The sequence below is a fragment of the Pectinophora gossypiella genome, chromosome 28 (assembly GCF_024362695.1).
Source record: "Pectinophora gossypiella chromosome 28, ilPecGoss1.1, whole genome shotgun sequence".
NCBI lineage: Eukaryota > Metazoa > Arthropoda > Insecta > Lepidoptera > Gelechiidae > Pectinophora > Pectinophora gossypiella.
The window spans coordinates 588,043-614,817 of record NC_065431.1 but is presented as its reverse complement, the minus strand read 5'-3'; the positions used below and the strand labels follow the sequence as shown (position 1 = coordinate 614,817).

The following is a 26,775-nucleotide window of genomic DNA, read 5'->3' as shown; positions in this document are numbered from 1 at the left end:
AATGATAAAAATGTCTGGTATTGAATGTGTTCCTCTAGTTATTAAATAACTTGTAATGTATACCCTCATTGATTTAAAAGATGTGTTGCTGTTGCAGTTTCTTGTCATTTCTTCTCCTCAGCCACAACACCTTGCGAAATGACGTAAATTCAAAAATGTTACATTGACCTTCAACAAGTTTATCCATGATAATTACGTTGAATAAATGATTCTGATTTCTGAATCTCTTGTTTCAGCCGTGGATGGCCTCAGCTGCTATGGCAATGAGTTCCGTGTCAGTTGTCTGCTCAAGTTTACTGCTCAGAACGTAAGTAAAAAAAAAAAAGAAAAAAGCTCCAGTGCTTGAGCGTTCACGATCCGGAGGTCCCGGGTTCGAATCCCGGAGTGTACATATCACTTTGTCATCCAGCACAATGTCAGGGCCTTTGGTGGCTCAGTAATAACCCTGACACCAGGGTTGATGAGGTTGGTAACCTCACAATTGTATTGTAATTCATCATTACCAGCCGTGCGACGCCCACTGCTTCCACCCAGCGGCTTCCCGCGACCTTCACCAGATCGTCGGTCCACCTTGTAGCGGGCCTACCCACTGAGCGTCGTATTGTAATTATTGTAATTGTATATGTCGTAGAAGCGTGGTGTCAGAAGGGGTGGGCGATTAGAAGACTATAATGGCCGTCATTAGTATCACAATCATTTTATTTACTTCCACATAGTTCTTGTATCACGATTAGATAAAATCACAGCATAAGGTACACACTCACGGCAACGTCACGGTATTCGTAACGGTTACACAGTCTCTCGTTATCTAGCGCGCCTAAGGACGTTAGCGCGAAGGGGCCCTCCACCACCCATGGTTCCAACATTCGGACCGAATCATCAGGACATGTGAACGTACTTGCTAGGTGCTCTTTTCCGATCACACTTTCTTGACGTCCCTACAAGTTATAGGTGAGCGACTATAGCACTCCACGTTCCGATCGTAATTATTCGACACGTCCGTTCACGACGAAGGTTCACGGTAGACTGCCCGACTAGAACGGCAGTGCACGTCCACTCGACACGACGACTCTGTAGTGACTCCTCGACTTCACCCAGCTCTGCCTGTAGGCCACCTGTCGTCGGAGCGATGCAACTTCATAACGGAAGTGATGTAACTTCATTTTATTTTCCGATTTGATCAATTTCTCTTCTTAATTCATAACTAACGCCGACTATATATATTTCACCCGTTATAGATTCAACAAGCCGTCAGCGGAGCAGCTGCGCACCCCGGAATACGAGCAGGCGTGTGGCCTGGAGTCCCTTGACTCTGTGTCCGTTCACAGAGGTCTGGACGACCGGCTGGACGAGCGCGCCTCCTCGCCGCTCGCCAAGTGAGTTGATTACGAATAGCAGAACAGAAATACATACATAAACTCACAATCAGCTCGCAACACCAAACACTTCAGGACCCCGATACCGACCGGCGTGGTCGACGATTTCCCTTAGCGCTTATCGCTATCGACCCACTAGGGTCGATTAATCCTTTCAAATATTTTTCCTCTCAGACGACGCCCTGAGCCGAGGTTCGCGCCCAACTGGGCACCCTCAGGCCTGTTGTCTTAAACGTTGTACCGGAGAGCCTTCAGCGCTCCTCATTTGTCCGGCCAAATAGTTAATGCCATCTGCGGCTAATCTACAATAAGTCACGTCAAAAAAAAACACGATCCTAGTGGGTCGATAGCGATACGCGCTGAATGAGGGAAATCGTCGACCACGCCGGCGGGGTCGGTATCGGAGTCCCCGAGATATGAAAAAGACATACAAATAATAATAAAAAAGTTCATTTAGGTAAAATCTACGACACACACCTAGTCACTTGGCCGGTTTATTTACTTTTCTTTTTATCCGGTTAATTTAAATTAGTATGGCGAATGAGGAAACAAAAATCTGGATCGATTGAGCTGTCAAACAATCGGGAAACACCCCTTTCAAAATCAAAATGTGTCAAGTTTGGTGGCGGCTGTCATATATTTTTTTCGTGAAAAATTGGGGAAATTGGGAAAATTGGGAAAATTGGGAATTGAAAAATTCCTTTTTCATGTCGGAACCGAGGATCCTTTTGGATCTTTTTCATGTCGGAACCCAATTTTTCACGAAAAAATAATATGAAATTTCGCCACCAAACTTGAAATTTTGAGATTCACCCCTTTCTTTCTGCGTCTAATAGCACTATCTATGGCCTAATAGCACTTGAAATTAATAGCATAATAGCACTTCAAATTTGCACTTGGCACTTTTCACTATGCACTTATTTTAATATTACACTTAATATATTAACACTTACTAAACACTTAAGCTAGTTGAAACATTTTAAAACTGAACGGTCACGAGTACTAATATGTACATGCCGTGGCCAGATCATAGAATTGATTATTTCATGATGTGCTCGATCATTTCATGAAATATAATATCATTCGTTGGCCACATCATGATGTAGTTTGGCCAGATCAATGAACACAAAACGTTTAACGATATGAGCAACTAAATGCATGATTACTTCATGATATGGCCAAACATTGGCAATCATATCGTAAAATTAGTAACATTATCCACCGGTAGCGACGCTGGTGTCGATTATAAAACTTGAAATGGTCGAACACATCATGAAATGATCAATTTTACGATCCGGCCACGACATATACACTTTGATACCATGTCACATTAACTTTTTTGACGAATTAATCCGTAAGTCTCATTAAATGTCAAATGTGATAGTGCGACAAGGTTCTAAAGTGGGTACATGATGTTACACATGTCTGGACATGCTGAAGATAAGTGTGGGATGTGAAGTGGATTACCAACCCCATCAACTCTGGTGTCAGGGTTACTATTGACCCGCCATAGGCCCCTGACATGACTCATGTATCGACTACGTACTTACATTAATAAACAGTAACCGGGACCAACGGCTTAACGTGTCTTCTGGAGCACGGATCGTCTTACTTACGGACAATCAGGTGATCAGCCTGTAATGTCCTAACCAAACTAAGGATCACAAAGTGATTTTTGTGATATGTCCCCACCGGGATTCGAACCCTGGACCTCCGGATCGTGAGCCTAACGCTCAACCACTGGACCACGGAGGCCGTTACAATATTATTAATACCTAATTAATTTTTTAACATGTCTTATTTTTTTTTATTCTCTCGCACAGCGGTAACCAGGGAACGGGAAAATCTTCACTTTTAAAGGTTTAAGCGCTGGTGTGTAGATTATTAATATTAACTTTGTATGTGGTTGGGGTTTTGTGTGGAACGGTGGTGGTGTCATAAGCTTATGTGATTTGAGGTGTGTTTTTTTTATATTTGTTGTTTTTTTTATGCACAAATTAGGTTAAACAGTGGGAAATTACTCCCTTAGGAATAGGGCTGCGTTTTGTACCAATTGTGTTTGTAATTGTTTAGGTATGTTTCTTTGTGTGTGATAAAGCGTTAAGAAATTGGTTTGAAAAGGCTACCTTAAAGAATTTCATCTATAGAAATTGTTCGGTGTTAAACACCAAATACGCGTCTAGCGCAATAAATAAATAAAAAATTAGTTTATAATTTGCCCGCATTGGAGCAGCGTGGTGGAGTATGCTCCATACCCCCTCCGGTTGATTGAGGGGAGGCCTGTGCCTGGCAGTGGGACGTATATAGGCTGTTTATGATATGTGTGTGTTTATAATTTTAAATTATAATTCGGAATCAGCGCGACCGGGTGCGTTCGAAACATTTAAACATTTATTCTACTTTAGTAAACATACATTATCTATACAGACACACAGACACGCAGACACACAGACACAGCCACATACAGACAGAGCAACTTTTTATATTTATAATAATTTGGCGGCGAGGGTGTGCTGCCGCCAAAGGATGTTTTCTTAGTACCGAACAGAGCATAGTACCCCGCTAGCCACAAGGTGGTAGTGTGACTAGGGATCGACGATCCAACGGCGTTATGTTGGAAGTTGTATATATGCGTCTCGCTGTGTAAACTTCGATATCGCGTTTCACGACCGCTTGAAGACTGCATTATTGAATGTGGCGCCATCTGTTGCATGTGAGCGGAACTAGCTGGCCAACTAAGTTGGGTCCGCCATAATAATTAGTGTGGATTTGAAATATTTTTAACAAGACATTCTTGCTTTTATCTGCTGCGCGTTATGTCAATTTTTTGGATGAAGTGCTCAAAAGAACATACATACATACATAAATTTTATTGTATTTTAATTTTGGTTTTAATTTTGATTTTTTTTTTAAGTGTGTAATTAATGTAACATGTCTGAAATAAATGATTTTTGATTTTGATTTGATTTGATAAATTCACGCCCGCACTCCCTAGTGGGGTGGGTTGAGCCTCAAGTAATCAGTGTAGAAACTAGCGCGTCCGCGCCCCTACTTTTACCATTGAATTACAAACTTCAGTTTAATTATGGTATAAGTAGACCAGGTACGCTCAATCCTATGACACGCCGCCATTGCTAGCCCATTGATGACGTAAGTGTTACCATTCAATTGGTATCTCCAACATTCCAAGGACGTAAATTTTATAATTGAAAATTAAGTGAATTACTGCCTAATGTATTTAGTTACTATTATTTGTCACATATATAAAAATCATTAAAACTGTACGTAAATCTTTTACTAGAAGTACAATATTTCCTTGCAAAGTAAATTAAAAACATTGGACTTGGGTAATTTATTTTTTACGAAATGGCAACGCGGGTTCGGATGACGTCAGCTGGGCTAACCTTGAAATGCTAGCTGTCAGTTTTGAGCATACCTTATACCATGTTAATAATATGGTGAGGCGGTGTACACCTCTCGACACCCTGAGCTGCTCACAACCATGTTGCTACCTTGCCGTCCAGTCGAGTCGATAGGTGGCCCATCCAGTGAGTGGCGAGTCACCGCCTGCTCATTTATCCATGTTTACCAACATTGGTCGAGCAGGCGCCATAGTCCCCCATAGCTCCAGTATCCCGGTCCACTAACCCCCAACCCAATAGCCCAGTTCCCTTTGTTCCCATAATCTGCAATAGTCCTACACGAACCGGGGATTGTCTTTGGGTGCACTCCCATAGTGCATACAGGGATAATCGCCGGTTGGTGTCACACCACATTTAGATTAAACTGTCTTAAGGGGCCTCTACGTGTTGGCTTCGGCCCCACGCACGCCTTCCAAAAGTCCGGGCCTCCATAGGCCCGAGATATGAAAAAGACATACAATGATAATAATGCGACACATCGACAACAGTTGCAAATCCTTAATACCTATGTTATTTACTTGGCGCCAGCCCGTAAATACACATACCAGCATTAAGCTGAGATAATATTAATCTTACAAGAAAATAATAATACTGTTTAATAATGAGTGTTTGCCATGAGTTTAATAATGTTTGCATTGCAATGTGTTGTGTACCATTTTTTTTTCTGTTTGTTTTTGTTTTGAAATAGCTGCAATATACTGCCAGAGAATCTTTTTTTATTTCTAATTTAGACTCTTATATTTCGATTTAAGTTATTTTCTTCTATCGTGTGGGATGTGAGGTGGAGTACCAACCTCATCAAGGTTGCTATTGAGCCGCCAAAGGTTCCTGACACGGCTCATGTAGCGACTACGTACTTACATTTGAGTTATTTTAAAAGATGTGTTGCTGTTGCAGTTTCTTGTCATTTCTTCTCAGCCATAACACCTTGCGAAATGACGTAGATTCAAAAAATGTTTAATTGACCTTCTAAAAAATTATCCATGATGATTACGTTGAATAAATGCTTCTAATTCTGGTACAATCGAAAAAAAAACTTTTTTTTCTAAAAGTTTTTTATTAAGTTTTTTAAAGTTTTTTATCATTTTTATTATCCTACTTTTTAAAAATAGAATCCAAAACTGTTTTCTCTTTTACAGCTATTTCAAGCCACATTTATGTCATTATGAAAAAAAAAAAAGAAATTTATATGTTTTTTTTTTCACAGATTATTCAACCGCACGAAATCAAGTGAGGGCTGTCTGCTGCAAGAGGATGACGACATGATGACCGTGTCATTTATACCGAAACGTCCAACAAAAGACGACCCAAGCCTAAACAGCTAATTCACAAAATGACCGATTTCGGATTGTTCCTATAACGTGATAAAATAGTACGTAAAAGTTTAGGGAAATGACTAAAGTTGAACTTTCAATTTAGTCAAATGGCTAATAGTGGATTTAGTGAAACGACTCTTAAATTTAGTCGAATGACTATAAACCTTTTGAGAACTTATTCAAACGACTAGAAACTTTTTAGTCGAATGACTATAAACCTTTCGAGAATTTAGTCCAATGACTATAAACCTTTTGAGAATTTAGTCGAATGACTAAAAAAAATTGTCGAAAAACTAATTTCAACTGCGGCATAAGAGGACTATAAAAGTTTGTGGTGATATTAAAAAGTGACTGATTTTGTACATTTGCAGTGACCAGTAATTGTGAATGAATTTTGACATTTAAGGTGTATTTTATAAGATATTACATAATTATTAATATATGTAATGGTGATAACGTATTTAGATCGTTTTTAAACAGCTTATGTACGTCCCAATGCTCGGATTACTCATTCGAATAGCGTGGTGGAGTATGCCTAATAATCTTCATATCACGAACTAATCATCTCCTAGTTGTAATAACAAGGGTCATCATTTATACCCAAAAACGAAGATAAAAGTTGCTTAGGTCTGTTATCCAAGAAATTTGAAGGTTAAACGAAGGAAAACCAGACTAGCCCAACCTTTTAGTAAATTGCAAATTATTCTCTCAGGTCCATTCGCTATGTCTGTTAAAATATATAATAAGATTCCAAAAGCCTTGCAAGACATCACCGAAATAAACAAATTCAAAAACGTATATAAGCTGTTGTAGGTGACAAACAAGCATTTAAACCCCATATAATATAGCCCATACACTTCTCATAAAAAAAAATATTTTATACGAGTATGAAGAAAAAAATTACACTGGGTATTATAAGTTTTTAATTCTTAATGTTGATGTTTCCGAATTCAAAACTCGATTTTTTTAATGAGATGTGTGTATATGATTTCGAATGTTAATTGAATTTAATAGCCATGTGATTCTCTAAGGCTTCCCATTCTTCTATTACGTAAAGCTTTTTTGAGAAAATAAAACTTTACATAATAGAAGAAAACACATTTTTCTTATTTCAAATTTCGCGCGAAAACGGTTGGTCGCGTGACATTTCGCCCGGTGACGTCACAGTTCAACAAACAAAGAAACTGTCAAACAGTGTAACTCGAAACCTGACGGATAGTTTTGTTTATTTTGTGAAATGTGACGTCACACGAAGCTCAATCATGGCCGCCCGTGTTTCGGGTCTTGTAATACCTCATCATCATCAATTTAAGAGCCACGCTCTTGTCGGTGTAGCCTTTTCCATTCCAGTCTATCAAAGGCCAATTCCTTGACTTCCCTATAAGACACGACGTTAACCTTTTCTTTAATCTGTTCCATGTAAGCTCTTCTTGGTCTTCCCCTTCCTCTCTTTCCTTCTATTATGTTTTTAATAAATTCGTCGTGTCTTATTAGGTGTCCAATCATCTTGCCTCTTCTGTCCTCAATAATTCTTAGTATTTGTCTCTTTTCCCTTACTCTTACTAGCACTTCCTCATTTGTAACCCTTTCTGTCCAACTTATTCTTTCCATCCTCCTCCAACACCACATTTGAAAGGCCTCGAATCTCTCTCTTGTAATATACAGATAAAAAATAGCATTCTTATTTTGTAAAAAATAAAATATTTAAAAATGATCTTAATAAAAAAGGACTATTGGATAATTATCGTTAAATGATAAACTACCATATCCGACATATTTCATATTAAATTGTTAGAACCATCAAGTGGCCAATTACTTTAGATTTTTTTTATTTGATAGATAGATAGATAAAAACATTTATTTGGTCTACAGACACACATGCATACAAAAAGAAAAAGATTAGATACAGACAACCAAACAACAGAGACGAAGCTCTGTATTAAACACGCCAGGTGTGTGTGTGCTGTAGCAGCGCAAATCGGTCATAGCTCAGCGCAAGTTTTTGCTCTCACGAACAACACGCTGATTTTCAGCTACAACACGGCTGGAGGAATCCGCGGGTATTTGCAGTTAAGTTATAGAGAATCACTTGGCTAGAGAAAGTCTAATTTAGTTAAACTTTTACTGTTACCATAATAAGACCTGATAATAGAAATTGTATGTACAAAAGTTTATATAGAAACAAATCGTAAGAAGGACTTTGTTAAATATACCCGAATATTAAAAAAAAAGTAGGAATTTAATTTACATAAAATAGCATTATGCCTACTGCGGAACGGAAGGCGAATGGGGCAACCACCGTTCTACACGCCCTATCTATGGAGTAATGAAGGCGATTACTCCACCGACAAGAGCGCAGCTCTTAAAAAAATAAAGAGAGAGAGAGAGAGGGAGAGAGCATTATGCCTGTATCCCCAAAGGGGTAGACATACCACCTCACAAATAAAAAATAAACCAGGGTTGAACGTGGGTTTAAGTATTTGACAGCGAAGCAAAATTGAATCCAATTATCATACAATTCGACTGAATTAAACACGCCAGGTGTTTAATCATTTATTCACAATAAAAATGGTATTACAGTTTGCAGATGATCAGCATTTAACATTTGGTCTACATTTTTAGTTATATTGAAATTATAACATGCAAATAGTTAAATAAAATAAAATTGATAATTTAAATGTCAGTCATTAGGTACATTAATTATGAAATAATTAAATGATTTACAATGTCATTATTCAAATTACACATCACAAAAAAACAAACAATACACAAAAAAGAGAAAAAAAAGTAAAAAGAAAAACAATGACACGAAACATCCAACGATTCATTCGATAGTTATAATGATCAAATTCAAAAATATCTTTATTCAGTAGGTAACATAGTTACACTTTGAATCGTCAATTTTTACATAACGAACGTCTCATCCGCCTAAAACTACTGCAGCTTCTCACAACCTGTATAGCCGGGGAAAAGAAGCTGCAAGAAAAACCTCGGCACAGGGCCCTAGACGTTCTTTAAAAAAAAGCATAAAATATTGCTATACAATTGAGTAATTTAACTGCCTATTATCAGTTCTCAGACAGTTAATCCCATGCATTCTTTCTTCTAAATAATCACTAACTTTATAATAACCTTCTATGTAAAGTTTCCATACAGTCGTTCTAGTTCGGTTCTGTCAAATACTTAAACCCACGTTCATCTCTGCTTTATTTTTTATTTGTAAGGTGGATAGTAGTCAGTGCATAACCCACCTCGCCAGCTATGTTCAAGTCCCATGTAACAGGGGGCGAGCCTATTGCCATTAACCGGACACAAATCCTGGAAACCACGTGATATCAATTATCTACGATCCAAACATGAATTGAAAGTCATAAAGTTGAATGAGGATCAAAACTAGAAGCTCAAATGTAGGTGGCAGCACTGTTGAGTGTTCCTAAATGTTGACAGTTAAAATTCTTGATAACCTTTAGGCAGATAAAACCAGTAACAGTCACAAGTACTTCTTCTTATCGTGTGGGTTGTGAGGTGGAATACCAGCCTCATCAACCCTGGTGTCAGGATTATGATTGAGCCGCCATTGGCCCCTGACATGGCTCATGTAACGATTACTCATTTACATCGGTAAATAGTAACAGGGAGCAACGGCTTAACGTCCCTTCCGAAGCACGGATCATCTTACTTTCGGACAATCTGGTGATCAGTCTGTATTAACCTCGAGGAGGTATGTGACCTAACCTGTATTGACTGGTATTCCCTTCGCGAGTTGGAAGGTCAGACAGGCAGTCGCTGCTGTAAAAATCCGGACCTGTCAAATCAGGTTAAGTGAGCAGACCCCGTGAAAAACGGGACAATGCCATGGAGATCCCCATGTCACGTTAACTTTTTTGACAAATTAAACCGTAAGTCTCATTAAATGTCAAATATGATAGTGCGACAGGGTTCTAAAGTGGGTACATGATATTGCCCATGATTGAAATAACAATTTTAAAAGAAAAACTTACTGTTAAAGAGGATATACAATGGGAAAATTCCCACTTTGGGAACATTCCCGAAAACGGCACGTCTCTGGTTCCAGTATTTTAGAAAATTGAAATTTACTTTTTAAGAGCTTCCATACAAATTTTTACTTAGAACTTATATTTTTTATTTTTATTTTGATATCCAAAGATTTTGTACATAATTGTATTATTACCTATTATTTTAGATAGGTATAATGTTTTCATTATAATGTAACGTATCAATTTATTTCGTTTTTTCCCGTGCCCTCCGAAGCACTATCTGAGTAATGATACACCATTTGTCCGATCAAGTAGTGACCGCCATAGGAGGCTAGGAAGCAAATCTACTGTAAATTACATGAAAACTAATTTGATGTTCATTTAAAACCACTATTTGTAATATTATTATTTTAAAATAATATAAATCTGTACTGAGTTCTTCTGTTATTATATTTTAATAAAATAATTATTATTGTATAGAATATACAGGGTGTTAGTGACATCGTAACGAAAAAAAAAATGGAACACCTATTTTATTGTACTAAAAACGATGGTGGGTGTTTTTCTTGTCGCAAATGTTTAATTAAGATTTTCAATTTTTACTGTGCCGCAATGTAAGTCGAACAACGCGCCACACAGACGCTAAACTTACGCGCGGCTACGTTACGCGTGTGAGATACGATGTTGATATCTAGGTAGGAGTTTTCATTCTCTTGTATTTAGATGCTTAGTAGTGGTTCAACGTTTAAAAATGTTGTTTGTTGAAGTAGAACACCTACTGCCACGATTTTTCACGCACGGTACCTACCTACCAGTTATTAAAACGTTCCTAACTTATTAACAATAAAAACCCTACTCTTGCCTTACCTTAATTGTTATTCCTTCGGATGAAGTACCTAGGTAGGCACCCTAGAACATGTCACGTCACGTAGGTATGCAACATCGCGTTTCCTCCGCGGTAGGTAGGTATCACACGCACTCACAAACACAACACCTTGCTCTTTAATAAACATCAACAATCTTCCATACTTTTGCGCAGTAAATGGTCTATGATCTATCATCATAGTCGACACTACTCATTTACAGAATGAAACAAACACTCACAAACACGAAAAAAATATCCTCGAAAAACATCACGCGATTCGGGTCAAGCTTAGTATTCGACTGAGCGGAAGCGCGCGGCGGCGTTAGCGCAAAGCATCAAAGGCGCCGACTAAGGGCGCCGACGACGCACCGGCCGCGGCCGCGTCGAGCCGACGACTAGAGAGAGAGAGAGAAGTATGTTTATGGTGCAAGTGACAGAGAAAGAAATAGTATCTGTTCGTATGCCTACTTTATTGGCGAGCGTTGCCCTTGACCCGTGCGCCGGCTATTCACCTGCGCATAGCTGAAGTTGTAGATACGTTATTATTATTATTGATGACATTGATAAAATTTAATAATTAGTAATTTTTATTTGTTTATTTTAAATGTGCGTTCTATGCAGCTTAAAACACAATATGGGACTGAAAAAAATCTATTATTTTTATGAATTTGGCGACAGGAAACTTCACTTGATACCTATCAACTCAAAGAAATACCTAGTATCTGTTCGTAATGCCTACTTTATTGGCGCGCGTTGCCCTTGATCCGTGAGGCTATTCACGTCCGAGTATCCATCAAGACAGATCAAACAAGCCCTAACTCGGAGGTCTTGCGTCCCAGGATCCTTTAATTATGTCTTAGAACCTTCTTGGCCTATGTGGTCCAGTGGTTGAGCGATGGGATGCGGAGGGTCCGGGTTCGTATTCCGGTGGGGACATATCACAAAAATCTGTTTATAAGACCTTTGGTTGGGACGTTACAGGCTGATCACCTGATTGTCCGAAAGTAAAATGATCCGTGCTTCGGAAGGTACGTTAAGTCGTTGCTCCCGTCTACTAGGTACTTATGTAAGCACGTAGCCGTTACATGAATATTGTACACAGAACAGGATAGGTTTAATTAGTTCTTTACTGATGATTTAACAATGAGATTTAAAACTACGAATAACTTAGTACTTAGTACCTCGGTACGGTACCAACATGTAACAAGAAAAATAAGATCACTCCACTCGGACAATTTTTTTCTTTGAACATGCCGACATTGCCTACGCGGCGGAGTTGCCGAACTATCGATAGGTAGATTATCAATTGTTGAACTTGAAAATTGTCTAAACTATCGAAAGTAGTGATAGTACATTTAGATCGATACTAGCGATAGTACCGATAGGTCTTGCTTTGTAACAATAATGGGTATTGATCTAAAAGATTTATTTATTTTCGATTTTTGTGTAGCGAGGTTTTGCGTAGGTACTTACATACTAAGTTGATGGATGGTTGACATAGTAGGTAACTAATTACCTAATCTGTGGTGGTTGTGTTAGTTGGTTGTTAGTTATTCTAATGACAACAAAGAATACAATTATTTACTGTTTCAACTGTTTTAGGTAGATAATGGCCCTGATTCCTATGAGTAAATGAATGAATAACCCGGTCGAATCAAAAAGGTATCTCGCTGGTAACTTAATTCTGTCGGTTGTTTTAGATTTCTGCTTAAAATTGACGTGTATTCCATAAATTTTATGCCTGTTGATTCGTCCGATCCGTCCATTTAAGAATAAGAATAAAATAAATTTATAATTTACGATAGACAGAGAAAGAAATAGGATCGGTTCGTAGTGCCTACTTTGTAGGCCGCGCCGCCGCCGCGCCGCCGGCGTGCGGCGCGGGGCGCGCGGAGCGGGGCGCGCGGCGCGGTGCGTGTGGCCGTTGACCCGTTCGAGCAGCTGTTGTCTCCATTACATCGAAAATTTTCGATAATTTGTCATTATTGTTTTTTTTATTGAAATTTGGGTTCTATGCAGCTAAAAGCACAATATGGTATTGAAAATAATTAAAAACAAAACTCAAAATTTCATGAATTTTGCGACGGAAAATTCCACTAGATATTAACTCAGAATCATGGTCTGAATCATCCCTTTCAGTATTCGTTACGATGTCACTAACACCCGGTATTGTCTCAAATAAAAGTATATTGTAGAAAAAAAGAAAATTATAAAAAAATATATAGTTTTGTATTATCTCTTAATTTAGTTTTTTTTAATCGTCAAACATACCATACATACTTTGTGTCGCGCTTGTAATCCCTAGCAGGGTAGACAGGACCAAAACGGAGCATAAAGAGCGGGAGTGCTCTTCGTTTCGCTCTAGCAAATGTCGGTTGTGTGTGACAGAGAAAGATAGAATGCGCGGCCAGATGTAGTTCAACCGTTTATTTAAGGACTAAGAGAGCGCGCGCGGATTCTCCGTCTCGCTTGCACGCACGAGGTAAGGCGTCACAAACGTACGGTCACGAGCATTAATATGTATATACGTTGGTACCATGTCACATTAACTTTTTTGACAAATTGAACTGTAAGTCTCAGTAAATGTCAAATATGTTAGTGCGACAGAGTCCTAAAGTGGGTACATTATATTGCTCATGACTGTACAATGATATTTTTGTATAAACGCCCCCGAAATCTCTGTAACGTCTGTAGATTCATATTACTTATTTATTACTTTTTTATTTGTTAACGACCTCTGTGGTCCAGTGGTTGAGCGTTGGGCTCACAATCCGGAGGCCCCGGGTTCGAATCCCGGTGGGGACATATCACAAAAATCACTTTGTGATCCCTAGTTTGGTTAGGACATTACAGGCTGATCACCACATTGTCCAAAAAGTAAGATGATCCGTGCTTCGGGAGGCACGTTAAGCCGTTGGTCCCGGTTACTACTTGCTCATGTAAGTAAGTAGTCGTTACATGAGCCATGTCAGGGGCCTTTGGCGGCTGAATAGTAACCCTGACACCAGGGTTGATGAGGTTGGTAATCCACCTCACAACCTTAACCTCCTAAGACCGAATGTTCTTTATAAATCCAAACCCCATTGTTTAACTATTGTGTCTGGAAATCTCGGTCTTAAGAGGTTGATAATCAAATTAAAAGTACGCAGACGAAGTCGCGGGTACCAGCTAGTGATGTAGGTATAAAAGCCGACAACGAGCCCTGACCATCTAGTTTTGCCAAAGCAATAACATCAAAATTGACAAGAGTTTCAAATTAACAGCAAGTTTTATTAAACACAAAAGTAAACATTTTCAAATAATAATATTAAAGGTAGAGCTTCGCGGGTGTGGAAGGTCAGACAGGCAGTCGCTTCTGTAAAAAACCGGACCTGCCAAATCTTCAGGTTAGGTAAGCGGACCCTGTGAGAAACGGGATAGTGCTAGGGAGATAATGGTGCTAATTCCTGTAAATACCATCTAATTTTATTTTAAGTTATATCTTTCATTTTCTTATCCGCCGAAAAGGAAAGCGACGGGTAATCGACAAGCATAAAATTTATGAAACACACGTCAATTTTCAGCACAAATCTAAACCAACCGTCTAAAAATTTTACATCAGTCAATAACCCGACACATTAATTTACTCATTCTTCCTAAAATTAAGAGCTGTGAATCATCCGTCCCTTTCCTTTTCGACGGATATGAAAATGACGGATATAACTTAAAATAAAATTAGGCGGTGTGTCCAGGAATCGGGGCCAATGAAATATTAAAGGTGTTACTTGCTTTAAAATACAAACATACTAAGTATATAAACTCACGCCTGTTTCCCACCGGGGTAAGCAGAGAGTGGAATTCCATTTGCTTCGATCCTGACACACTTCTCTTGCTTCCTCCACATTCGTCAATCGTTTCATACACGCACACCGGTTCAGAGTAGATCGTACTGAACCTTTAAGGACATCTCCAATTTGATCAATGTACGTCCTTCTAGGTCTTCCTCTGCCAGCCCTACCACCAACCTTCGCTTTATATACCGCTTTCGTAATCCTATCATCCGCTCTACGTGTAAACCAACTTAACATTCCCTTCTCAATCTTAGTTATTAAGTACATCTCAACACGTGCTATAATACAGGGTGTTAGTGACATCGTAACGAAAACTTTGAGGGATGATTCAGACCATGATTCTGAGTTGATATCAAGTGGAATTTTGCGTCGCAAAAGTATGCACTAAAGTTGTCATTGAATCGATTTTCCGACAGGAAATTACACTTGATATCAACTCAGAATCATGATCTGAATGATACCATGTCTACGATCATTCCCCTCAGTATTCGTTACGGTGTCACTAACACTCATTATGTACTTGTATAGGCTACCTGTACGTACTTGTACGGGGTGAAAGTGACATCGTAACGAATACTGAGGGGATGATTCAGCTCATTATTCTGAGTTAATATCAAGTGGAATTATCCGTCGCAAAAGTTTAGAATTGAAAATAGTTTAAAAGTACAAAAAAATCATGAATTTTGCGACGAGAAATTCATCCATTTGATTTCAACCCAGAATCAGGGTCTGAATCATCTCATCACCCTCAGTATTCGTTACGGTGTCACTAAAACCCTGTACAAACGTGGAACAAAAACCACAGATTTAGTTGGCTAACCAAAAATCCAAGAATGGACATAGAAGAGATACACGCAATTCTAAAAGGAGCGAGCGACAGTTCTGGATCAAATTTTGACGTCACTTTAAGATGGTTTAAAGAGTGCGGTATTGTCGATGAAAAGACCATTACCACATCTATGTACATCAAATCGTATGAACGATTAGCTCCCAACAGAGAAGACTTGACTCTTACAAATTTGATTTGTTTATTGGGTAAGTACACTCTTCTCACGAGCGAGAACCGATAGCCGCTGGGGCGGAAAGGTTCTCGAATGGCGACCACGTGTCTGCTGTGTTTATGTATGTATTCTATTCTGCTATTCGCAATCGACTCACTTGGCGAGCGGCGAGGAGGCGCGCTCGTCCAGCCGGTCGTCCAGACCTCTGTGAACGGACACAGAGACAAGGGACTCCAGGCCACACGCCTGCTCGTATTCCGGGGTGCGCAGCTGCTCGGCTGACGGCTTGTTGAATCTACAACGGGTGAAATATATACAATTACAATAATTACAAAATGCGACGCTCAGTGGGTAGGCCCGCTACAAGGACCGACGATCTGGTGAAGGTCGCGGGAAGCCGCTGGATGCGGGCAGCGCAGGACCGATTGTCGTGGAGATCCTTGGGGGAGGCCTGTGCCCAGCAGTGGGCGTCGTACGGCTGATAATGATAACTCTTCTCACAGTTACTGTGGTCCTGTGGTACATCGGTACAACGGTTGCACCAATGATTTACGTATTTTGTCTCAATTGCACAGAAGAGGAGCTCGGTGGCGCAGCGGTAAACACGCGCTCGGTCTGCGATTGTTGAAGTTAAGCAACTTTCGCAAAGCCGGTCATAGGATGGGTGCCCACAAAAAAAAAGTTTTCATCTCGAGCTCCTCCGTGCTTCGGAAGGCACGTTAAGCCGTTGGTCCCGGCTGCATTAGCAGTCGTTAATAACCATCAATCCGCACTGGGCCCGCGTAATGGTTTAAGGCCCGATCTCCCTACCCATCCATAGGAAAGGCCCGTGCCCCAGCAGTGGGGACGTTAATGGGCTGGTGATGATGATGATCTCAATTGCACACGTCACCGAGCTTTCTGTTAGACTATAGATGTAAGGCCGGTTTAAAACCATTTAAACCAATCCGTTTAAAACCGAAATCAACCATTTATTTCGGTTTAAAACTGCTGCAGTTGATGATCATGTTTTTGTTAATTATAACTACATTTTCTTGATTTTACCGAGGTGGGAATATAACGGGGTACTTACCTATAAACTGTAAATATTTTTTGTATGTGTAATAAGTATACTGTTATTGATAATAATATACTTAGCGTGTTTAGTTCTATAGGTACTTTCTATTGATATTCTATAAACTAATAATACGAAACATGACGTCAAGTGACCAAAAATTGCCCATAAAGAAGTTTAAAAGACAGTTCTTTTATTGTTGTAGGCGAGTTTTCAACTGTTTAAAACGAATTATTTGGGGTTTAAAACGGAAACATTTGGTTTAAAACGTTTTCTATCGGTTGTTTTACATCTATATGTTAGACCAACTTAAGTGAAATAATATGATTTTTTGGTCTACAACAATTTCTTCCAAGGACTATAACTCTGTCTCTTTCGTACACCCGTTGTAAGTGAAGGACGGTACTAGTTTAATAAGTACATGTCAAACTTGTTCAAGCAGATGATGTGTGTACCTAATGTGCACAGTGGAATCTTGGGAACGGGCGGGCGTGCGGAAGATGAAAATAAAACAATTCACGTCATCTTCTCTTCTTGTATTATCATAATCCAAAACCAGAAGTCACAATTTTCACATGTTTGTTTAGATAAAATGAGATTAAATATTTGTGTATACGGTAAACTTATGTGCTAAATGGCGGCCACGGAAGGAAGGAATTTTTTTTTTTTTGGTTTGGTTTTCCCCGAAGGGTAAGGCAAAGGGAACTATGCCCATACAGCCATGTCTGACGTATTTTTTTTCTTGATGATTAATGAAATGGTGAAAGGTGATGAATGATGATGATGAAACCTAAGCCCCCACCCTCGGAGTAGACTCCTACTCCGAACCCCAAACGAATTAACTCAAAAGTCCGCATAAACTTTTGAGTTATGAAGCGGCTTCCTGACACGAAGCGAAAATAGGCAGATACACTTTGTTTATTGAATACTCCAATGTAATAACACTCGCGAATGTCTTCCGACTAACTTAATGCGATCATTAACCACAAAACACCACTTCGTATTAATTATTTAGATTATTCAATGAAGAAAGCAACTGTCCCGTTCCCGTTTCCCGCTAAAAAGCCGGAAGGAAGGAAAGACAACGACAAAAGATTAGCGTGCATAGAGAAATTAAGTTATTATTTTAAACTACAATGTACGCAATGACATTACAATCATACAGCCTAGTCTGACATTCATATAGTTATATGATTAATGAATATTATTTATATCAAAACTAACATTAGATTAACACCCGTTTACCCAGCTATCTTCGCAAGAGAGACAAGGACAAACATAGAAGAATACTCCGACAAATTCGAGACAGTAAAAGATGTAATAATTGAGGAAATCCAAGAGAATATAAGAAACAAAGAGAATGAAATGCTATCTTCATATTCATCAACTATATTTTCTCTTAGCGAAGAGAGTCTTATAAAAAAACGGATCAAGTTCACCCATGATCACTAAAACACAACTATACTACTTATATAAACTCACGTGGTAAGTTTGTATTATAACGGTTCCTTCTTGTTTGTGTCTTGCTTCACTCGTGTCTACCATCAGAATGGATGTCCCATTTTCTCAAAACCCTGGAGGCAAAGACCAAGTATTTAAATACTTGGTCCTTGCTCAAAAGTGACCGTTAACATTTCAAGGTTAGCCCAGTTGACATAAGCTGACGTCATCCCACCCTGCGTTGCCATTTTGTAGAAAATAAATTACCCACGACCAATGTTTTTATATTTACTTTGCAAGGCAACTTTGAACATTTAGTAAAAGATTCACTTACAGTTTTAATTATTGGTCAAGTGACAGTAATTAAGTAAGTATGTTAGTTAGTAATTCGCTTATATTTCAATAATAAAATTTAAGTTCTTGGAATGTTGGAGATTCCTATTTAATGGTAACACAGTGGTAACACAGTGGTAACACAGTGGTAACACAGTGGTAACACAGTGGTAACACAGTGGTAACACAGTGGTAACACAGTGGTAACACAGTGGTAACACTTAAGTCATCAAACGGCTGACAATGGCGGGTTTTCATAGGATTCAGCATACCTGGTTTTCTTATACCATGATAACCTCATCAACCCTGGTGTCAGGGTTACTATTGAGCCGCCAAAGACCCCTGACATTGCTCATGTAACGACTACATACTTAATTAAAGAACGTGCCTTCCGCAGCACCGCTCATGTAACTTTCGGAAAATCGGGTGTCCTAATCAAACTAGATATCACAATGTGATTTTTGTGATGTGTCTCCACCTGGATTCGAACCTGGAACCTCCGGTTCGTGACTGGGTACTAATGGTTATTAACCCATAGCTACTTAGAAACGGAAGCCCACTAGATTATACAAAAAATCAACAGTCAAATAATTAAAATGTTCAAATTTTAGTGAAATATACTTTAAACAATAATATTATCAAATCAAGTTTCTACTTCTATACAAATATTTAACAAACCAATAAAAAATGGATGCGGCGTATGAAAGCTTAAAAAGTAAAGGAAAGAATAATTTGGAGGGAATCATAAAATGGATGAAAGATAGTAAGTACAATCCTCTTCTCGTGTGGGTTGTGAGGTGGATTACCAACCCCATCAACCCTGGTGTCAGGGTTATTACTGAGCCGCCATAGGCCCTTGACATAACGCATGTAACGACTACATACTTACATCAGTAAGTAATAACCGGGACCAACGGCTTAATGTGCCTTCTTCGGAAGGCATCATCGCACGAAGGCACGGATCATCTTACTTTCGGACAATCTGGTGATCAGCCACTAATGTTGTATGGGTGGTCCATATTAATATAATTTTCTAATTGTTTTCTTTTTTGTTCCTTTTTCTTTTTGTTAGAAATTAAGACAATTATATTATGTAAGTTAGGTACGCCGTAACTGTGATTTACATCAGATCTCTATATATATAATTAGAGTTAATTAGTATAATGCATAAATGTAAACCATGTGGCAGTACTAATTAAATAAATAAATAAATTTCCTAACCAAACTAGGGATCACAAAGTGATTTTTCTGATTTGTCCCCACCGGGATTTGAACCCTTAACCTCCGGATCGTGAGCACAACGCTCAACCACTGGACCACGGCCGTTAGGGTTACTAGTGACTATTGAACCGCCAAAGGCCCATGGCTCATGTAACGATTTTTTTATGACATAAATATTAAGATCAGTAAGTAAGACATAGGCCTCCTCTCAATCAACCGGAGGGAGTATGGAGTATACTCCACGCTGCTCCAATGCGGGTTGGTGGAGGTGTTTTTACGGCTAACACCCTAGACCAACTGCTTAACGTGCGCTACGAAGAATGGAATCATCTTACGTTCTTGTAAAATCAAATGATTCAAGCCTGCAATGTTCTTACCAAACAAAGGAAAATTCATAAATAAGTTAAATAGAAAAAAAGAAAACGTTTTTTGTCACCTTTAGATCTGTCTTTATTAAGTAAGTTAGAATTTCATAATTTATCTTTGACCTAGGAGACTACCCAATTGTGTAGTACTAAGGAATGAAATCCCGATTTCGCGAGATCTCGTATAATTTTTCGGGATCAATCCCGAAGCATAATATGACGGGATCCCATTCGATATTGACGGGATTGAGCGAATCCCCTTGAGTTATACTTTTTGTTTTGATTTGGCTGATTTCCAAAGAAAACTTAATTATTTATTTAGTAATATTGAAGAATAAAGATTTTTGTTTTCTTTCAAATAATAATTTGTTTTAATTAACCTCACTGTCACAAAAAAGCAGTTTTCATTGTTTTCAGCCATCCTAACTAGATTTTTTATAAATAAACTAGACGAGCACCCGAAAAATTTGGGATGTCGCAGGATTGATATTTCCAATCCCGCGGGATCTCGAATTTGCGTTCTCGAGTCGGGATTCCATTTCCTATACGACTTCCCTCAATCAGCGCATATCGCTATCAACCCACTAGAGTCGATTAATTCTTTCAAATATTTCTCCTCTCAGACGACGCCCTGAGCCGAGGTTCACGCCCAACTAGACACCCTCAGGCCTGTTGTCTTAAATGTACCGGGTGAGAGTCTTCAGCGCTCCCCATTTGTCCGGCCAAGTAGTTAATGCCACCTGCGGCAAATCTACAATAAGTCACGTCAAAAAAAATCTATGTAGTAAGTACTTAACACGTTGATGTTTTTTTTTACAGATAGACTAATTGACGGCGTAAATGTAACCGAAGAACATGTCAGGGCCATGTTCGGATCAGCGACAGGAGAAATAGACTTAAACAAGTTTAAAGACACTTTAAACAAACTTAATTTAGGCCCGGCCTTGCAGCGCGCGCTGTCTCGTAAGTTAAATAACCCGTTTTAAATTTTCACACACTATTTATTTACTTAATTTATAAAAAGTCCACCAATGTTTATACAGGATGTTAGTGACATCGTAACGAAAATTTTGAGGGATGACTCAGACCATAATTCTTAGTTGTTATCAAGAATTTTCCGTCGCAAAAGTATAGAACTGAAAATAATTTAAAAAACACCAAAATTGACTTGAATTTTCCGACAGAAAATTCCAAAATACCACTAACACCATGTATACTTAGATACAAAAATATTGGTACTGATACCTGCAGACACCTCCTAATTTTATTTTAAGTTATACCTGTCATTTTCTTATCCGCCGACAAGGAATGAGACGGGTAATTTTGTCCGGCCAAGTAGTTAATGCCATCTGCGGCAAATCTACAATAAGTCACGTCAAAAAAAAAAAAAAAAAAAAAGAGACGGGTAATAAACGTACATAAAATTAATGGAATACACGTCAATAGACTAAAGTATAAAAAACCTTTCCACAGTTTTATATTGGCCAATAACCCGACAGAATTAAGTTGACAGCACACGTCAGACGGTTTGCATATAAGCGAGAGGCCTGTTTTATTCAAAAATGACAGGTATAACTTAAAATAAAATTAGGAGGTGTCTGCGGGAATCGGGGTCATTCTGTAAGTATACCTTCACGACAGAAGGAGAAGACCATAGGTCATCGTATCAAAAATAATTGTGAATTGTCTTCTGATAACTCATTATGGCTCTACCCATCCTATTATACGTAACTCGTATTATAAGTATCTCGGGCCCATGGAGTCCCAAACTTATTAATATTATTCATTGTTATAAGTTTACGCGGTTATTATCATAATTAAAGCACATAATAACGGGTTCTTACCGGGAGTCTCATATCCCCACTTAAACGCGGTGAGAATCCGTTATTATGTGCTTTAATTATTAATTGTATGTCTTTTTCATATCTCGGGCCTATGGACGTCAAACGGCTATTTGTCGAACGCCTCGATATGATTCGCGCCGCGCGCGGCGCGGATGTCATGCAGACCCTATTATAATGCAATAAATATCTTATCTTATCTACAATAAGCCCCGTCGTCAAAAAACAATATATATAACAATATATATATAGGTATATATGACGTTGTGTCTGAGTGTTTGGTATCAGCTCGCGACACCAAACACTTCAGGACCCCGATACCGACCCCGCCGGCGTGGTCGACGATTTCCCTCAATCAGCGCTTATCGCTATCGACCCACTAGGGTTGATTAATTCTTTCAAATATTTTTCCTCTCAGACGACGCCCTGAGCCGAGGTTCGTGCCCAACTGGGCACCCTCAGGCCTGTTGTCTTAAACGTTGTACCGGGTGAGAGCCTTCAGCGCTCCCCATTTGTCCGGCCAAGTAGTTAATGCCATCTGCGGCAAATCTACAATAAGTCACGTCAAAAAAAAAATTACATTGTGTCTCGCTCCTACTTAAGCAGAATGAGATTTTTATGTGGAGTGTCTGGGGTGTGGTATAAGCCTTAGTAAGGTGAATGGCCAGTGTAGGTACATGTTTGGTTTCAGGTGAGGGGTCCTTATTAAAGCGAGGCTATTATGGATGTGTATCATTTTTCGAATGTTGTTGTTTTTTCTCTCCAAGGTAGGTGTGTCATAATTTTAAAAAGGTCACCCGAAGTCAACACAAATAAGTAGGAACTAACTCGCCCACTGTATATCTTCGCGGACGAGTTTGCTCATTCTATATAAGTATGTATTTTTGTAGTCAACTCAAGAGATTTTGTCAATTTTTTCTTCGTTTAATATGTTAGGCAATTTATTATAAATTTTGATGGACATCAAATATTGGCTAGAAGAATGTAGGAGCAGTCTAGATATAGGTAAATTTAATCTTTACGTGGAGATCCTTGGGGGAGGCCTATGCCCAGCGTCGTACGGCTGATGATGACGAATCATTTTCCATGACGCAATGTGTATTTTACAGAGAGATCTTCGCGGCGTTTAAAAAAATCTTTGTATTTACGAACATTAGAGAACTATAACCATTTTGTATTGAAAGGATGTAATCGTCCTTCGGGCGCCGATTTACGTTCACGAGCATTAATATGTATACACTTTGGTACCATGTCACATTAACTTTTTTGACAAATTGAACTGTAAGTCTCACTAAATGTCAAATATGTTAGTGCGACAGAGTCCTAAAGTGGGTACATTATATTGCGCATGACTGTACATAAGCTACGTATGTGTAGAGTCCGCATAAGAATGAGACTTTTGTATGGAGTTACATAAGTTATATCCCAATTGGGTGAATCAGAGGTCCATCCATCGCAAGATGAACTAAGTACCCACACCTCACCGAGCTTTCTGTTAGACCAACGTGATAGGTGAGCCGTATCGTCGTCTATAATGGTCGAGCCAACTGTATTAGTGAAAACTGCACTTAAGATGAATTAATAACTCATTGGTGCAAGTCCGGTGAAATGCAGCACCACAGTGACCTTAATAGGGTGTCCAGGGTATGATAAAGTGCGCCTGTTGCAGAAATCAACCTAACGAATGAGGAATTAGATCCTACGAAGTCAACCCTAACCATGTTTAACCTTCACCATTTCCAGAATATCAAATAGCAAGTATTATTAGAAGTAAGTTCAGTGCTTAAAGAAATTATATTTTCCTTTAGGCTAACTTGTTATTGGTGCTAATTTCCTGCAGACGCTTTCTAATTTTATTTCAAGTTATACCCGTCATTTTCTCATCCGTTGAAAAAGAAAGGGACGTAACGTGTAATCGACAGGCATAAAATTTATGAAATACACGTCAATTTTAAGCAGAAATCTAAAACAACCGTCTAAAAATTTTACATCGGCCAATAATCCGTCAGAATTAAGTAGACAGCACGTCAAATGGATGGCATACCAGCGAGATGCATATTTTATTCGCCCGGGTTTTTCATTCGTTTTAAATGTAACTTGTTGTCAATCATCCGTCCCTTTCCTTTTTGGCGGATAAGAGAATGACGGGTATAACTTAAAATAAAATTAGGAGGTGTGTGCAGGAATCGGGGCCATTATTATGTTATTTATTTATTTGTTTTTAATTAATTTCACGGTCTGCAAAGCCATAAAGTAAATGAAGACAATTTACAGGCATTATTGATACGAAGTCATAATAATTACTACTTATAGCATAACATAAAGTCAAAAGTCAGTAGTCAAAGGTACATCGATCGCATGATGAACTAAGTACCCACACCTCACCGAGCTTTCTGTTAGACCAACGTGATAAGTGAGCCGTATCGCAGTCTATAATGGTCGAGACAACTGTGTAACTACTATAAGTATACTGATACACCGTGTGGTAATTGAAATTCTTTCAAGTATTTTTCCTCTCAGACGACGCCCTGAGTCAGCCTATGGCAGCTCAATAATAACCCTGACACCAGGGTTGATGGGGTTGGTAATCCACCTCACGACCCACACGATAGAAGAAGAACAGAACAATAATAGTAAAATTTTCTTGTTTCAGTAAACGTCATGAAAGATGAAGCTGAAAAAATGAAGTCTAGCAACACTGCAGAACAAGGGGCTGAAAATTCAAACGCTGGTAACACTGTAGCGAAAACGTCAGAAAAAATAAACAGTTCAAATCCGTTGGATGCTGCGTTTGAGAAATTGAAACGCGATGGAAAGAATACGGTCGATAACCTCATACAATGGATGAAAGATTGTAAGCTTAGCTTCAGAACCCCGATACCTACCCCGCCGGCGTGGTCGACGATTTTCCTCATTCAGCGCTTACCTATCGCTATCGACCCACTAGGGTCAAATATTTTTCCTCTCAGACGCCCTGAGCCCAGGTTCGCGCCCAACTGGGCATCCTCATACCTGTCATCTTAAATTTTGTACCGGGTGTGAGCCCTCAGCACTCCCTATTTGTCCGACCAAGTGGTTAATGCCATCTGCGGCAAATCTACAATAATTCACGTCAAAACAAAATGGAATACTTTGGTAGAAACGAATGGAAGCACTGGGTTCGAACCGACGCCCGTTTGAGAAGCCTGCGTACCATAGGACCACAGCGACTTTTTCAACACTAATTTGGCCTAATTTTGAATTTGTTTCCAGCAAAAATAATCACCAGTCAGGAACTGGAAACCAAAGCCAGGGCGATGTTCGACGGAGCTGCAGACAAAACGAATGTAGAACTCGACAAATTCAAAGAAGTGGTCGAAAACATGACAGCCGGTACTAAAATTAAAGTAAGTATAAGTCTATTACAGGGTGTTTGTGACATCGTAACGAATACTTTGAGGGATGATTCAGGCCATGATTCTGAGTCTTTCCTTTTCGGCGGATAAGAAAATGACAGGTATACTTAACTTAAAATAAAATTTGATGGCGTCTGCAGGATTTAGCACCAATGACTACAGCTACGTATAGAACGGTAACTTTCCACCCCGCGCTAAATGGTATCGAGCGCCGAGGTCAGACGTTTCCCCCTCTGGGTTTTGCCTTCAAGGCGGCGAGCGGACAGTGCGCTTATTAGACGCGCGATAGGTACCAATAGGCGCGCTTATTTTCATCATCATCAATTTAAGAGCCACGCTCTTGTCGGTGTAGCATTTTCCATTCCAGTCTTTCAAGGGCCAATTCCTTGACTTCCCTAAGACACGACGTTAACCTTTTCTTTAATCTGTTCCATGTAAGCTCTTCTTGGTCTTCCCCTTCCTCTCTTTCCTTCTAGCTTTCCTTCTATTATGTTTTTGATAAATTCGTCGTGTCTTATTAGGTGTCCAATCATCTTGCCTCTCCTATCCTCAATAATTCTCAGTATTTGTCTCTTTTCCCTTACTCTTACTAGCACTTCATCATTTGTAACCCTTTCTGTCCAACTTATTCTTTCCATTCTCCTCCAACACCACATTTGATAGGCCTCTCTCTGTCCCTCTGTGTCAGTGTCCAAGTTTCACATCCATAGAGGGCTATACTCCATACGAAGGTTTTAACACATCTTTTTCTGATAGCTTTGGCAATCTTAGCCTTGAATATGCACCCCTTGTTATGGAAAGCTTGTTTTGCTATTGCTACTCTGGTTTAGACGTCTAAAGTACATCTTGAGTCATTCTTTATTTGGCTGTCTATTTTTGGAGTTCTGGAAATTGATAGAATTTTGGTTTTACTAATATTAATTTTAAGGTTGTATTTTTCAAAAACTTTGTTCATTATTTGCGTTTATTTTTCACGTTATAATTTATAATTGTTTCAGTTAGACGGGCTAGCTAACACATTGCTGACACAAGCACCAAGGTTCCTCGGCGCGTTTGGAGCCGCCACCAGCGCTTTCAAAGACGCCTTCGAGAAGAGTTGACACTCTTGTAGATAGACACCACGTGTCCCCACCGGAGTGGGGAAGCCTGAAGTCATACTTTTTACCACAAAAACGGCTTTTTAACTTTACTGATCACGATCAAAGTAAATTGGTTCTGAAATTATAATATTATGGAATAAATAAACTGCCATGCAAACAATATCTTTATTTATTTATTTATGACGTTTCAAAAAGTGTTTATTTGAATTATAACATTT

General features: G+C 39.0%; 3 protein-coding genes across 7 annotated transcripts in view; all 3 read left to right on the top strand.

Annotated features, from left to right (window-relative positions):
* LOC126379115 (copper-transporting ATPase 1) overlaps nucleotides 1-10,598 on the top strand; it is a 75,518-nt gene extending 64,920 nt beyond the window's left edge. For 4 of the 5 annotated variants that reach the window (XM_050027724.1, XM_050027726.1, XM_050027725.1 and 1 more), the window contains 3 exons: nucleotides 237-307; nucleotides 1,239-1,376; nucleotides 6,006-10,598. In XM_050027724.1, coding sequence (XP_049883681.1) covers nucleotides 237-307; nucleotides 1,239-1,376; nucleotides 6,006-6,123 — 327 coding nt within the window. In that variant the 3' untranslated portion in view covers nucleotides 6,124-10,598. Of the gene's footprint in view, nucleotides 1-236; nucleotides 308-1,238; nucleotides 1,377-3,199; nucleotides 3,249-6,005 lie in introns of all 5 variants that reach the window. The other variant, XM_050027728.1, reaches the window with a different exon arrangement.
* A 4,977-nt stretch (nucleotides 10,599-15,575) lies between these two features.
* On the top strand, nucleotides 15,576-18,314 carry LOC126379071 (uncharacterized). The gene is made up of 2 exons (XM_050027634.1): nucleotides 15,576-15,863; nucleotides 18,112-18,314. Exons 1-2 carry the CDS (start codon nucleotides 15,641-15,643, stop codon nucleotides 18,312-18,314), a joined length of 426 nt encoding a protein of 141 aa, XP_049883591.1. The 5' UTR covers nucleotides 15,576-15,640.
* Nucleotides 18,315-21,065: 2,751 nt separating this feature from the next.
* Nucleotides 21,066-26,557, top strand: LOC126379070 (uncharacterized). Its single transcript, XM_050027633.1, has 4 exons — nucleotides 21,066-21,184; nucleotides 24,716-24,916; nucleotides 25,315-25,448; nucleotides 26,456-26,557. Exons 1-4 carry the CDS (start codon nucleotides 21,088-21,090, stop codon nucleotides 26,555-26,557), a joined length of 534 nt encoding a protein of 177 aa, XP_049883590.1. The 5' UTR covers nucleotides 21,066-21,087.
* Nucleotides 26,558-26,775: the final 218 nt, after the last annotated feature.

Excerpts from the sequence above, each read along its gene's own strand:
- LOC126379071 (XM_050027634.1), top strand. The coding sequence starts at position 15,641 with ATGGACATAGAAGAGATACACGCAATTCTAAAAGGAGCGAGCGACAGT. Across the intron at positions 15,864-18,111 it reads TAAGTACACTCTTCTCACGA|CTATCTTCGCAAGAGAGACA; the intron begins GCGAGAACCGAT and ends CCGTTTACCCAG.
- LOC126379070 (XM_050027633.1), top strand. The coding sequence starts at position 21,088 with ATGTTCGGATCAGCGACAGGAGAAATAGACTTAAACAAGTTTAAAGAC. Across the intron at positions 21,185-24,715 it reads CTTGCAGCGCGCGCTGTCTC|TAAACGTCATGAAAGATGAA; the intron begins GTAAGTTAAATA and ends TTCTTGTTTCAG. Across the intron at positions 24,917-25,314 it reads CATACAATGGATGAAAGATT|CAAAAATAATCACCAGTCAG; the intron begins GTAAGCTTAGCT and ends ATTTGTTTCCAG.